General features: G+C 56.3%; 1 protein-coding gene across 7 annotated transcripts in view; it reads right to left on the bottom strand.

Moving 5' to 3' along the window:
* PTK2 (protein tyrosine kinase 2) overlaps positions 1 to 13,029 on the bottom strand; it is a 181,529-nt gene that overhangs the window by 19,976 nt on the left and 148,524 nt on the right. For 6 of the 7 annotated variants that reach the window (XM_075549219.1, XM_075549213.1, XM_075549218.1 and 3 more), the window contains one exon: positions 2,607 to 2,718. In XM_075549219.1, coding sequence (XP_075405334.1) covers positions 2,607 to 2,718 — 112 coding nt within the window. Of the gene's footprint in view, positions 1 to 2,606; positions 2,719 to 3,103; positions 3,268 to 13,029 lie in introns of those variants that run through there. The other variant, XM_075549220.1, reaches the window with a different exon arrangement.

Genomic DNA, 13,029 nt, shown 5'->3' with positions numbered 1-13,029 from the left:
TTCTAACAAGGAGGGAAACGAACCTACCCCGAGAGGCAGCCCCAGGCCCTGCTGCAGGTCTGGGCAGAGAGCCTGTTTCCTTGGCCAGCTGCTGGCTCTTAGGAGGAACCCTACCAACACCCTCAGAAGCCCAGAAAAGCTGCTGCTGCCGCCTCATCAGGGCATTCTTGGGTAAACTGGCCTGTTTCCGTGCTGTGGACACAGGTCCTGGAGGGACAGTTAGAGGGGACCGTCTGACACGCTGCCCTCTCCCCCCTCCAGCTGTCTACTGGCCACAGTGGCTGCACTATCTAACATGTGTGCAGGGAAAGGTACGTGGAGGCGCAGTTCTGCTGTGGACACTGCTCTGATTCTCTGGTCCTGGGACCCCTGCGGCCCAAGGATGACCTCTGGTCTGAGACCCTGCAGTGACAGGCCCACAGGTCAGCTCCTCCGCTGCGGGGCTCTTCTCCAGTCAATGTCCCCAAAGATGAAGATGTGGGAGAGGTGGGCACTAGGTACTGACGAAAACCTCATGAAGTATTTTCACAACCAGTTTGTAGTTGTCCTGCTTTCTGACACTAGGCATTTGACTTTGAATCTTAAACGGAGAGGGCAAATGTCTCCTTTTTAAGTTATGGTAGAAAACTCTTTATTTTCCACACAAATGATTGAACAAAGTCACTGCTCCTCCTTGAATCTAAGAGCCATCGGTGAACGCAGCTGCTGTCAAGTAGCTGGCAGAGCGGCGGGGTAGGGCTGGGTTGCCAACTGAGAGGTCAGTGGTTTGAGCCCACCAGCCGCACTGAGGGAGAGATGAGGCTGTCTGCCTCGGAAATGCCATGGACAAGTCTGCTCTGTCCTGCATGGCCGCCAACTCGACCACAGGCAGAGGTAGCTGCCGGAGGAAGCGGAAACAATGGCTGGCTCAGACGTGACCAAAGAGGCGGAATCTGCTTCTGGAGGACCAAGCAAGCGGGACCGGACTCACACTGCTGCTTCTGAGTACCAGCATCTGCACCACCCCTGTGCACCCGAGAGTGGGCAGCCTGTTCCTTTAAGGCAGCGTAACAGCTCTTGTGGGGCCCCTCTCAGCAAGACCTGAGCTTGCGAAGGATGGGTGGGGCTGCACTTTCATGCCCACCAAGCCCTGGGCCTGAGGGGACACTCTGCCTCACAAGACACTGTCAACACGTGGTGCACATCCCACTGCTGCAGCTGGCAGGCAGGCAGAGGGAGCTTCTGAACCAGAGGTACTGAGGCTGCACGAAGTCACCCAGTAGGATTAGTGAAAAATCCAACAGAACAAAATACAAAAGAATGTTGAGATTCAGTGGGTTTTAAGGGGGAGCTGCAGTCATTACCTGTTTTCTTATCAAGCACACCTCCTGCCCTGTACCTCGTCACCTGGAGCAAAACGCACCATCTCACAGCACCAAGTACACATACCAGGTCACACACGTGATGAAACACGCCATCTCAGCTACCAGATCCATGCATCACCTTTCACACACCACATCAGTGAGGTGACACACAGTCCCACTTGCCTCCAGCATTCCACGAGGGAGGGATCACCAGCCCTCATTTTACAAAGGACAAGAGTGAGGTGTAGGGTGTTTAGGGCGCTTGCCTGGTCACCTGGATGGCAAGGGGTCGAGCCCTCCCTATATATAGGGACAGATCTGCATGATGTCTAGGCCTGAGGCACCCTGCTTCCTGAGTGCCCTTGAGGGATGACAGGCAGGAAGTGGAGGGCCTGGGAGGCTGGGCTGAGGGCTCAGACTACTTGTGGGAGATGGAAGGTCTTGCTGCTGCTAGACTGGAGCAGAGACAGAGAATGGCCCTGGCTCTGAGCGGCCAGTCTGTGGACAGATGACGAGGTCCTTCTGCCAGGCGGCTGACCGCAGAGCCTTTCCCTCTCAGAGCCCTGGGACTGGGTCACTCACTTGCAGTCACCTGTGTATGCCACCGTGCTTGATGCCGGGTTGTGTAAAAGCCTGACCAATAGACAGAATTTTTCCAGGCAAGCACCACGATGAAAAACGCTTTAAGTAACGTTTGCATTCACAGATTTCTGAACAGTTTCAGAAAAGACAACCAGAGAAAGACTTACATTTTCCTGTCAACCAACTTTTGCTAACTGCAAAAAAAGTCTCTACCCATGAGTGCTCTAGAGACCAGCAATTGAGCCACCTGTGGAGAACTCAGGGTGGCCAGCATGGGGCCCTGCGCACGACCCTGGGGGCAGTTCACACACAGTCCGGGAGCGGCTGGAGAGGGAGGGGGCAGCAAGGCCATGGAGGCGGGTGCTCCTTCCCACATCAGTCACCAGCTCTGGCAAGAGGGAAGGCAGGCAGGTGAATGGGTGCCCAAGGTTCTCAGAGCCACTCTGTCGCCCAGGAGTAGGGTGAGGTGAAGGCAGGTGGCTTGGCTGGAGCCCACTGCAGGGTTAACCCTGACCTTTCACACAGGCTCTGTGAGCTCAGTCAGGCCGCTTTAAAGCCTGGGTGCAGCTGGCTGGGCCGGACTGGACGGGCAGGGTGTGTGTGGGAGGGGCTGGTGGGCCCCAGAAGGGCTCCTCTGGTAAGGGGGGAGTGGGGGGCCGGCCCGCGGGGGTCCCACTCTACCTTGGGCGGTGCTTCATCAGAGCCTCCAGAGTCCCAGGACACGGTGACCTGTCTTCTGGACTCCATCCTCATGCGCTCCTCTTGTTGAACCTTCTCCTCCTCCAGGATTGTGCTAGGGGGCAACACAGCCTTTCAGGGGCACGCCGGGGAGAGGGGCCCCCACCAGCACTCTCCCCACTCGCCTCAGGCCTGCCAGTTGGCTAGCCGTGAGTGGCGGAGCGACAAAGAAATCCCACACGGGGCGCTGCCGGGTCAGGTTACCCCGTCCAAATCCATGGAGAGCGCAGCCCAAGGTGAGAGTACAGCTGGGCAGGGGCACCAGGACGAGCCAGGGCGACGGCTGCACACCGGCCACTGTGAGTCTCCAGCTGAAGACCTTGGGGGTGCCGTCAGCAGCCCAGGAGGTGACAAATAAGCCAGCTAGCCGGTCACCTCCGATGCCCAGGGCAGTCTGGGGATGGGCAGCTGCACATACAGCTAGGACACCGGTAACTCACCCTGCCACTTGTGGGCTAGCTTCAGCCCCTCATGCTGCCACTGCCTCCCCAGGGCCCCTCTGACGGAGAAGGGCGGCTCGGTCCTGGCTGCCTGCCATCACACAACCCCCTCAGAAGGCAGCCAGAGCCAGGCTTCCGCTGCTAACTGCCTGTTCCCAGTGGCTCTGACGACGGTGACTGGGGCCTCATAATGAAGAGCATTCAGAGCCAGCCTCGGGCGGGCGGAGCGCAGTAAACAACTCCCAGATTACTCACGACAACGACAGGACTGAGATCAGCGCACAGACCCTTTCAGGGCCGGGCTTCTAGGCAGCTTCTTGCACAAGCCTCCTCCCCCCACCCCCAACCCCACCCCGCTTCTTGCACAAGCCTCCTCCCCCCACCCCCATCCCCACCCCTGGCAAAGGCACTGGCTCACCTGGCCCCTCACTGACTAGCACCCAATTGCTTTTCAACAGGAAGACTGCTGGATGGGTTCCATAGGTGCAGGAGGTGGGGCACCATTACGACACAACATACCCCTACACCCTCACCCTCTTGCTCCCTCCTTCCCCTTTGCTTTTTTCCTGAGAAGGAAAGGGGACCCCTGGGGGGAAAAGCTTCCAGTCTACAGCATGCTGCTCTACCACCAGGGGGTCTCAAAAACCCCAAGGGCTGGCCAGGCAGCTGCTCTGCGCTGGCAGAAGACTGCCGGGCTATCCAGCGCTCAGGACCCAGCACCACACCGTGGGCCGTGCTCCTGGACTGCAGTGTGCACCTCAGTCGTGAGAGGACTGAGGACACTTTAGGAAATTCTACAACAGTTGGGTCTCCGAGACTCAATCTTTCTGGGTGCCGACCACCACATCGTTTCCCCAAGCAGTGAGTGGGACTAGTGACCGTGGGTAAGGTATGCAGCCCATTGCCCAGGCCACTTTCATGTATCAATAGCAACAACATTGCTGCAACTGAGTGGAAACTGATTCAGTGCCTCTCTGCAGGCCGGCCTGAACTGCCCCCAGGGGTGTCCGAGATAGAGCAGAAAGCCCCGTCTTTGTCACCAGGGCACCACAGTTAATAAGCTGCGCTGCACTCATGGCTGTTGGAGTAGCATTCACCCCAGCTGTTCAGCCAACTGCTGACCGCAGCGATGGGCAAGACAGTCGCACTCCTCCACCCATGCAGGAAATACCCCCTCGACCTCACTGCCTCCTCTGGGGCCCCAACACCACCCCGCACAGCAGTGCTGCCGGGAGGGAAGTGGTGGTCTGCAGCCCAGCGTGGCCCGAGCCCAGAGAGTCCAGGAGGGGAAGATGGGTGGGGGCAGGGGCAGAGCCATTTCTGGATGTCAGTATTTACAGCTGCTGAGGAACCCAGAGCAACAAATGAGTGTCAGGGAGGTCAAATTGAAGCATATTTTCCCAAACAGCCAGTATTTTTAGTAGCAATCCATTCCACTCGCAAGCTTTGAGTTGCCTCCTGTGGCCTGGCAGTGAGCCCCCGTGCGTGTCTCTTGAGGGGAGGGCTTTAGGTCTTGGACCTGCCAACAGATGGGAGACTCAGAGTTCCTGCTTATCAGGCCTGAGCTTGGCCTCTCAAGAGCAGGGAGAAGAACATTCCTCCGCTGGGTTGATGTTACTTTTTACTCCCTCACTTCACCCCAAAAACCACTGGAGCATCAGTCCAACACAAAGCAGGGTCCCGGGTCGGAGCAGCCCTGTGGGAGGTAGGGCGACTGCCCCCCAGGCCGCAGACCTTCACTGGCACCCACGATCCTGTCTCCCATGTCATGGCTGGAGGCTGAAGGGTTAATTCCCTATGGCACCAGGGCCCCCAAGGTACAGCCCAGATGAGAGACCACACAGCAAGTGAGAGACCAAGCTCCACTCCTGAATCTGCCAGTCTTCTGGGGCTCCCAAGCAACAGGACGCAGCGTCACTGAAAGCAGCCCTCCTGCCCCCTTGTTTCCATTCTGGGCTGAGACGTGAATAGAAACATGCCTCCTCCAGACAGGTCAGCTGGGCTGGTGACCCAGGCCACTAACTCGGAGCTATTGATGCCCACGCCGGCCAAGAAGCAGTGCCAGGCCTGAGCTGCATCTCCTCCTAGTTAAGCAGGCAACCCCATTTCGGCTGGGCTCCCGGCCATAGGACCAGAGTGCCGGCGCAGTGTCTTCGGCACAGACTGCTTGCCTCAAGGCCTGAGTTCAGCCCCCAGTTGCTCCACGGAGGTCTGTTTGGGCTTCAGCCTCTCTGTGTCCACACGCAGAATCAGTGTGAGAGAGGCTTCTAGGACTTTCAGTCAGTGCCATATCCTCACCCACCTGAAAAGAGATGTGCTTCTCTCTATCCTTGCCTCCCTGCTACCCTCTTGTACTGTGAAGCCACAAGCCACCTTTCCCGGATTTTGCACAAGGAGAAGCATGTTGAAGACTGGACTTGGATCACCACAGAGGGCCGAGGACACATGGCATCTGCTCTGGGTGCAGAGGGAGTATGGTCTCCAGCTTCCGAGGCCAATCTGGGCAGTGTCCAGGGAAAGCAGCAAGGGGATCCAGGGGGCAGAGCCAGCGGGAAGTGACTTGTTTTGGCAAGTTCATGGGAATACCAATTTTGAGACACGATCTCCTTGAATCACGCAGCATTGCCTCAGCGCAAAGGAATGAAGCCGCTTTCTAACAAAAGCCACTGGTATCCACTGCAGGACACAGGCTGCCGTGGAGGGAGGCCGGCCAGGCTGTGGAGCTCGCGGGGCCCTCGCACACGGGGACCTGAAAATGCAGGGAAGACGGCGGGCGGTGTGGCTGCTGTCGACTGCGACGTGGAGAGGCACCTGCACCGGGCATGCTGGGGCACCCGAGCCACCAGGGCGAGCGGGAAGGCACACCCCCACCTGGCTGGCTTTAGGTACCACAGCAGCGGGAGGCTGAGTGGGGGAAAGCTGGGGAGGGAAACATCCCACGTCCGGAGGACAAATTCCACTCAGATCTCTGAGCCCCAACCACAGGGCAAGGATGGCTGAGCCTAGCTTTGCAGGACCAGAAGGTCCCTGAGGGCTGGTGTGGCGTGTCCTGTTGTGTCGTGAGGTGGTCAGAGAAAAGGACCATCGCTGCTGAGCACATAGGGGCGGCAGCCAGCCCAGTTTCCCCTCAGCAGCGAGTGCAGCCAGTGGATGGTGGGGGACATCCTTCCAGTGCAGACACACACACACAAACACAAACACACACACACATACCCCATTCGGTGGATGGTGGGGGACATCCTTTCAGTGCAGACACATACACACACACACCCCTCCAGTGGATGGTGGGGGACATCCTTCCAGTGCAGACACACACACACACACACACACACACACACACACACACCTCCTAAGGCCTCATCGCATGACAATCAATGGACAGTGGAAATGGGACACTTTCAGAAGAAATTAAACAAACTGCACTACAAGATGTAGGAGAGTTCTCCAGGCTATTGGGAAGGCAGGACCGGTAACTGCGGGTGATCCTGCGAAACTGCCCCCCCTCACTTCTTGAAAGCACTGCCTGCCCCAGCATGTACCCTGCAGGGGGCTCTCGGCCACAGAGGACTAACTTTCTACACTTGACATCCTAGCTCGCAGTCGGCTGTGGACAAGGCAACCACTGAGCCCCTCTGGCAGTGACACTGTTGGGGGCAGACCTTGGTGGGGAGAGGGCTAAGGGAGGAGACATGCTGCTGGGCGAGAAGGCCTGGGAGGCCAGAGGGCTGCAGGCCCAACTGAGCCTGTGGCAGAAACAGAGCTCCCTCCCTTCCCCACTGGTCAGCTGAAGTAGAGGGGAGGGCAGTGAGCACCATGCACATGTCATGTCCAGACCAGAGAGCAGTTTCCTATCATGAATCCCAGAGAGAAAATCCAGCACAGGGGCCTTCTTAAGAAGTCAGATGGGAGGGAGTTTCAGGGAACTCTCTCAGCTGAGCGGTAACTGCAGACTTGATCGCATCCCAGGTCTCTCCTTACAAAGCAAACCAGCTCGGGGATGGAGCAGAACAGGGGGCACAGTGAGCAGTCCTATAGTCAGAAGACACCTCAGACCATGGCCCTCCCTCCTGCAGGCATAACTCCCAACCATTCAGTCTGGTTCAACCTTGTCCTGCTTGAGAATTTGCATTCCCACCCCAGGTGCACATTTGAACCAGGTGCTTCTTCCGTGGGCCTCTGATGCAAGACTGTGAAGCACTGTGAAGACAGATGCCCTGTCAGGTACTGGCCCACTTCAGAATGACCAGGACAGAGTGTGGGCATGGCAGACTCCACCGAGAACCAAGAAGGGTGAGGTGCAGCCTATAGTCAAATGAGTTAAGATGTCATTTTTAGGGGAAACAAATGTCTAAGTTGGTTGGATTTACCCTCAGTTATTACTGAGCAGCCCAGGGTCCCGAGAGCCTCCAGTGCAGGGTCACGCAGCCGGGTCAGCTGAGACACCGCAGCTCTTCTGCAGCCAGGAGAGCTGGCAGGGCAGCCCGAGAAGGGAAATGCTGGCAAGATGACTAATGAGGAGTTTAGACACCACCTTTGGAAGGAATTTTGGAAGCAAATACAAAACCACTTAAAAAAAAAATCCAGGTAAGTACAAGTGACTTCATGTCCTTAATCAGACTCTGAGCTTTCTAACATTGTAGGACAATAAAGATTCCACAAAGACTTAAAAGAACTTACCCATGATCACTGAAGACAAAGCGGGTGCATAAGCAAATGTGGGAAAGAAAGCTGATGGTGCCCGGCTATCAAAAGATAACAGCGTCTGGGGTCTTAAAGGCTTGAAGGTAAACAAGCGGCCATCTAGCTCAGAAGCAACAAAGCCCATATGGAAGAACACCAGCCTGTGTGATCATGAGGTATCAAAGGGATCAGATATCAGGCATCAAAGAACAAAAAATCATATCATAGTGAATGAAGAAGGGAGTGTGGAATGGAAACCCAAAGCCCATCTGTAGGCAACTGGACACCCCCTTATGGAAGGGTCACGGGGAGGAGACGAGCCAGTCAGCGGGCAGTGTAGCAACGATGAAACATACAAATTTCCTCTACTTCCTAAATGCTTCCTCCTCCCCCACTGTCATGATCCCAATTCTACCTTACAAATCTGGCTAGACCAGAGGATGTGCACTGGTACAGATAGGAACTGCAAACACAGGGAATCCAGGATGGATGATCCCTTCAGGACCAGTGGTGAGAATGGCGATACCGGGAGGGTGGGTTGGAAAGGGGTAACTGATTACCAGGATCTACATATAACCTCCTCCCTGGGGGACAGACAACAGAAAAGTGGGTGAAGGAAGACACTGGACAGATATGACAAAATAATAATTTATAAATTATCAAGGGTTCATGAGGGAGGGGCGAGGGAGGGGAAAATGAAGAGCTGATCCCAGGGGCTTAAGTGGAGAGCAACTGTTCTGAGGATGAAGGCAACAAATGTACAAATGTGCTTTACATGATTGATGTATGTATGGGTTGGGTTAAGAGTTGTATGAGCCCCCAATAAAATGATTAAAACAAAACAAAAACATCCTGGTGGCATGGTGAGTTAAGCACAAGGTCAGTGGTTCAAACCCACCAGATGAGGCTGTATGCTCCTGCCAAGGCTGAACGACCCCCAACAGGCCTGCTCGGCCCTATGGGGCTGTGCAAGTCAGAATGGATTTGGTGGCAGTGGATGTGGGTCTGGCTTGTCTCAGAGGCTGTTTATTCTAAATGATCATCTTACAACCCACATTTCAATAAGATAGTAATCAAAGGTCCGTAACAATACGTGTTGTGCTTTGGTGAGCATGGAGTCACCAGCATGTTCCACGCACTGAGAGCTCAGTGAACTCTCGCACGAGCCCCAGCAGCGTTAAGTAGTGGTTCCCAGACCTGAATGTGATGGCTCGCTCCATGTGTGGCTCCATGGCTCAGAGTGCCCAGTTTCCTGACAGCTCATCTCAAATGTGGCCAATTCAACAGCCAGACTCTGGCCACAAAAAGCCTGTGGTGAGCTACATCAGCAGAGTGGCGGGCGCCCACAGTGGGGCTCCTGCAAGCCACACACCATCAAAGGCCTTAGAAATATGATCTCACTTCATCCCGGAAAACCAGTATGGGTCTATGTCTCACACCGGCCCTCACGCCTTACCTATAACTGCCAGCACCTGCCGCACGTTTTCTGTGTGTGTTCTCAAGTGGGAGACACACACATGTACACATTAGACCCCAAGCCTGAGCCCAACGAAATGCCACCCATACACCTGGCAGGTTCTACAGCTTCCCTCAGCGCCAATGTGGGCACCAAGCAGCCATGGCGCTAACCCACAGCCCAGACCAAACAGGTCTCCCACAGGTGAAGGAAGCAAAGGGCCCAAACCAAACCAGGCCATGTGGCTGGAACATAGCCCTGAGCAAGGCCAGCAGGCAGCAGGGTGGGCTGGGTGAAACAGGCTCCACTGGTGTCAAGCACCAAGCTCCTGCTCTCCCCGTGGTCCTTAGGCCCTGGCAGGAATGGCCTGCTCAGGGTGCACCACTGACTGAGTGCCGGCCGTGACACTGTGGCTCCATCAACCTTCAGGTGGGCCCTCTGATGGGTCTCCCAACAGCCCCCGGGTTCCTTGGTTCTGTACCGTTCCACTCTTTTCCTTGTTTCCTGAAGCTACTCCCGAGGCACACTCCACAGTCAGCTTGAGGGGGTGGGGAGGGGGGGCGCCCCGCTAGTGTGTGCGATTAGGAAGGGGTACTGATTAGGAAGGGGCACTGCGCTGGTAGCCGCCTGGAAGGCTGTGTGTGGTTTCTGGCCGCGGTTACACAGTGTTACATGCTGATGATGTATGCTGATTACATATGTGCTTCATGGAGGGCTCCATGGGGTGTCTAATTCCCGGAAGCTCACTGAGCTAGTCACTTTGTGCTATGTTGACAACTCTACAGAAGTAAAAAGACTGACCCAAATGATGGGCAAAACTTTCAAAGTCAAAAACTCGATAGCCTTCTTTTTTTCTAGAAAGTACTCAGACACACGCCGGTCACTCAGAATGATTCGCGACGGCCTTTCTTGTGGGCCAAGGAGAAAGTGCGGCTGGGAAAGCCTACTTTTGAGCTTCAGATCGGGAGGGTGAATCTGAGTCTGGGGAGAGTCTGGTCAGGGGAAGCGGGAGAGGGTCTGGGAATGAGTTACATGAACTCACTCAGATCTACACCACTGCTCTCTCTGCTGCTCCATACATACATGCCAGCACATCTGCAGTCGGTCCTAGCCCACCCCTGGAAAAATATTCCAGGTCGGGTAAGGCCACCCAAGGGGGCCTGGGAACAGAAGGGTTGAAGGGCTTGGCTTTGAACCAGAAACCTACTTACTAGCTACCCCGCCGGAGAAAGGGGCAGCAGTGTGCATCTGTAAAGACCCTCTGCCGCAAAGACTCTGTGGGCAGCCCTGCTCTCATCCGCCTGGCAAGGTCGCTCTGAGTCAGAATCGACTCACCGACAGTAGTCTGGTTTTGGAACAGGCCATCCAAGGTTAACCCGATTCTCCTTCTAACTGAATGCATGCCATTGCTCAGGAGACAGGATGTGAGGAGGCAGGCTCCCTGAGTCAGAGATCAGCCTGTGAAAGCCCGCCCAAGTCCTTCCCTGTGACCGTGCCAGGAGCCTGCTGACAGTGCTGCCCTGAAGGTAAAGGCCAGGGAAGTTTCTATTTCTTCATTCAAATCCTGGAGAAAACAACTGGCAGAGGTGCGAGCAGGGAAGCCATGTGGTATAAAGGCGCCTCCCACTGGCCTCTGGGCGCCACACTACAATGCCCAGGCTGCAAAGCCAGCTCCATTTCAGACACACAACTGCAGTGCTGGCCCGGAGAGCTCCTGTGCACATGGGCACTGAGAGTCCAGGAAGGCTGCCCACAGACTCTGTGGGGCTCCCATAGTGCAAGTGGGGGTGTGCGGGGTGAGCTCACATCTATGACCCTTCTCCCAGCTGCTGTGACGTGCCCGAGCCCTTCTGCACGCGGGCGAGTATGACGACCCCTGTCCTCAAGGAGCGCCAGTCTAGTAGGGTGGCACGTACTAGACTGTGAGCTCCTCGAGGGCAGGAAGAGTGTCTCAGTCATCTGGGCCGCCAGACCAGTGCCAGCCACGCCACCACGGGTGCTCGCAGTGCCTGGGCCCACCACGGCTAGCGGGGTGGAAGGGAACCCAGGAGGCAAGAGCAGTAAGAGCAAAAGGTGGCGACAGGGAGGAGGGCTCGTTATCTAGGAGGCCGTGGGAGGGGCAGTGAGGGGGAGGGACTTGTAGAGGGGGCGACGGGTGCCCAAGCTGGCGCCCTGAGAAGCCTTCGTAGACCCAGCATTCAGGGAAGGTTGTTTTGAGTAAGGGGGTTGGTTTCCCAAAGTGTGCGGGCGATGCAGCTGGGTGACAGGGGCAGTCAGGTGGGAGACTAGCTCTGCTAAGCCTGCATGAGGCCTCTAGGCAGCTGGGAAGACAAAGGTATCACGGTGACTTAGGACTCAAGAGAACAGCACAGCTTTGCTATTTGGATCAATATGGTTCCCAGCCAGCAACTAAAAACGCAGACCTGGGACTTCTAAGAAAGGGCAGGCCTAACCCTAAGGCCATGCAGAGGAGGGAAGCGAAGCTACATTTAGGGCAGATGGTGCCAGGCAGCGATGGGGGCTGATATGAGAGTGTGTGGGGATGGAGAAGTCAGGGAGGTTGGCTGACACGTTTCACAGGAGGCTGAGGAGGAGGAAAACAGAAGAATCTGCTCTAGAAATATCTGACGGCTTCTCCTGTGAAAGGCAAGAGTGGAGCTACTCTGAGGGCCAGGCCAGTGGGTGCCCTCCTCCCTGGTGTGTGTGACGTGGTCCGGACACAAGTTAGCACCTTGCTTCTCCTCTGGACAGACTCCCTGGGTCTGCTCCATGCTGGCTCCACAGAAACAGCACTGGTACAAAACAAACATCGGTGGACATGCCTGCCCATGGGCCTTGCTTCTACCCTGAGATGGTCTCTAGGAGGGAGAAGCACCCACTGGGCCACATTGCCCAGAGGTGAGGGGCAGGAGGTGGCCATCTGGACAGGCCAAGGGTTCAGTGAGGAGGCTGGGCAGGATGGACTTTTAGGATCTCTGGTGTCTGACGCGTGGTGACTTTTAAGAAAGACTTCACATTCCAGATCCAGGAACGCAGCTTGGCTGTGGAGCCAGGGGGCAGGGGCACGGCAAACCGGGCAATGGTCTGTAGCAGGCTCCCATGCAGGATCACAGGGGCCCTCTACGTTGCTGACGCACAGGTCTCAGAGCGGGCTCTGCTCCAACCCAGGATGTAGAGCCCGGATGCCAGGCCAGGTGCTGAGGAAGGAGCGAGACACAGCCAGGTGTCCAGCGGGGCTCGAAGGCATGGCACATGTGTGGCCAGGGAGGAAGCAGTCCCATAGCCCGGACCTTCCAGTGGATCCCGATACCAGGCCCTCAGTGCCCTAGACGGGCTGGGACCTCAGTAAGCAACGTAGTGCATGGTGTCACACTGAGAGCATGTGAAAGGCACCAAAGGGGTGGCCTCTCCCTGAAGGGGCTGCTCGGGAAGCTTTCCTGAGCTCAGTTCCTCAGGGGAAAGCGGGTAATGAGAGAGAAAATCCGGCGATGAGCAGTGGGGGGTGGGCACTGACGGGGACTAGAGGGCATTTTACTGAGAGGGAGCAACAGCACCTACAGGGAGCAGCACCTACAGACCTGGAGCAGCGAGGGGCTGAGCAGTAGGAGAACCCCCAAGGTGGGGAGGTACTACTGTAATTCCCGAGTACTGGGGAGAGGATATTGTGGGACCTGATTGTTCCAGGAAGAAGTCGGGAGGAGATCGGGTGCTGATTTGATGGCTAGTGTTAAGATTCTCGGCTATACGTGGGCCAGAATAAAGGCACGGGCACGGACCTAGGATGGCCCTC

This window comes from Tenrec ecaudatus, chromosome 5 (assembly GCF_050624435.1).
Source record: "Tenrec ecaudatus isolate mTenEca1 chromosome 5, mTenEca1.hap1, whole genome shotgun sequence".
Lineage (NCBI taxonomy): Eukaryota > Metazoa > Chordata > Mammalia > Afrosoricida > Tenrecidae > Tenrec > Tenrec ecaudatus.
The sequence above is the reverse complement of the archived record's forward strand: the minus strand, read 5'-3'. Positions and strand labels throughout refer to the sequence as shown.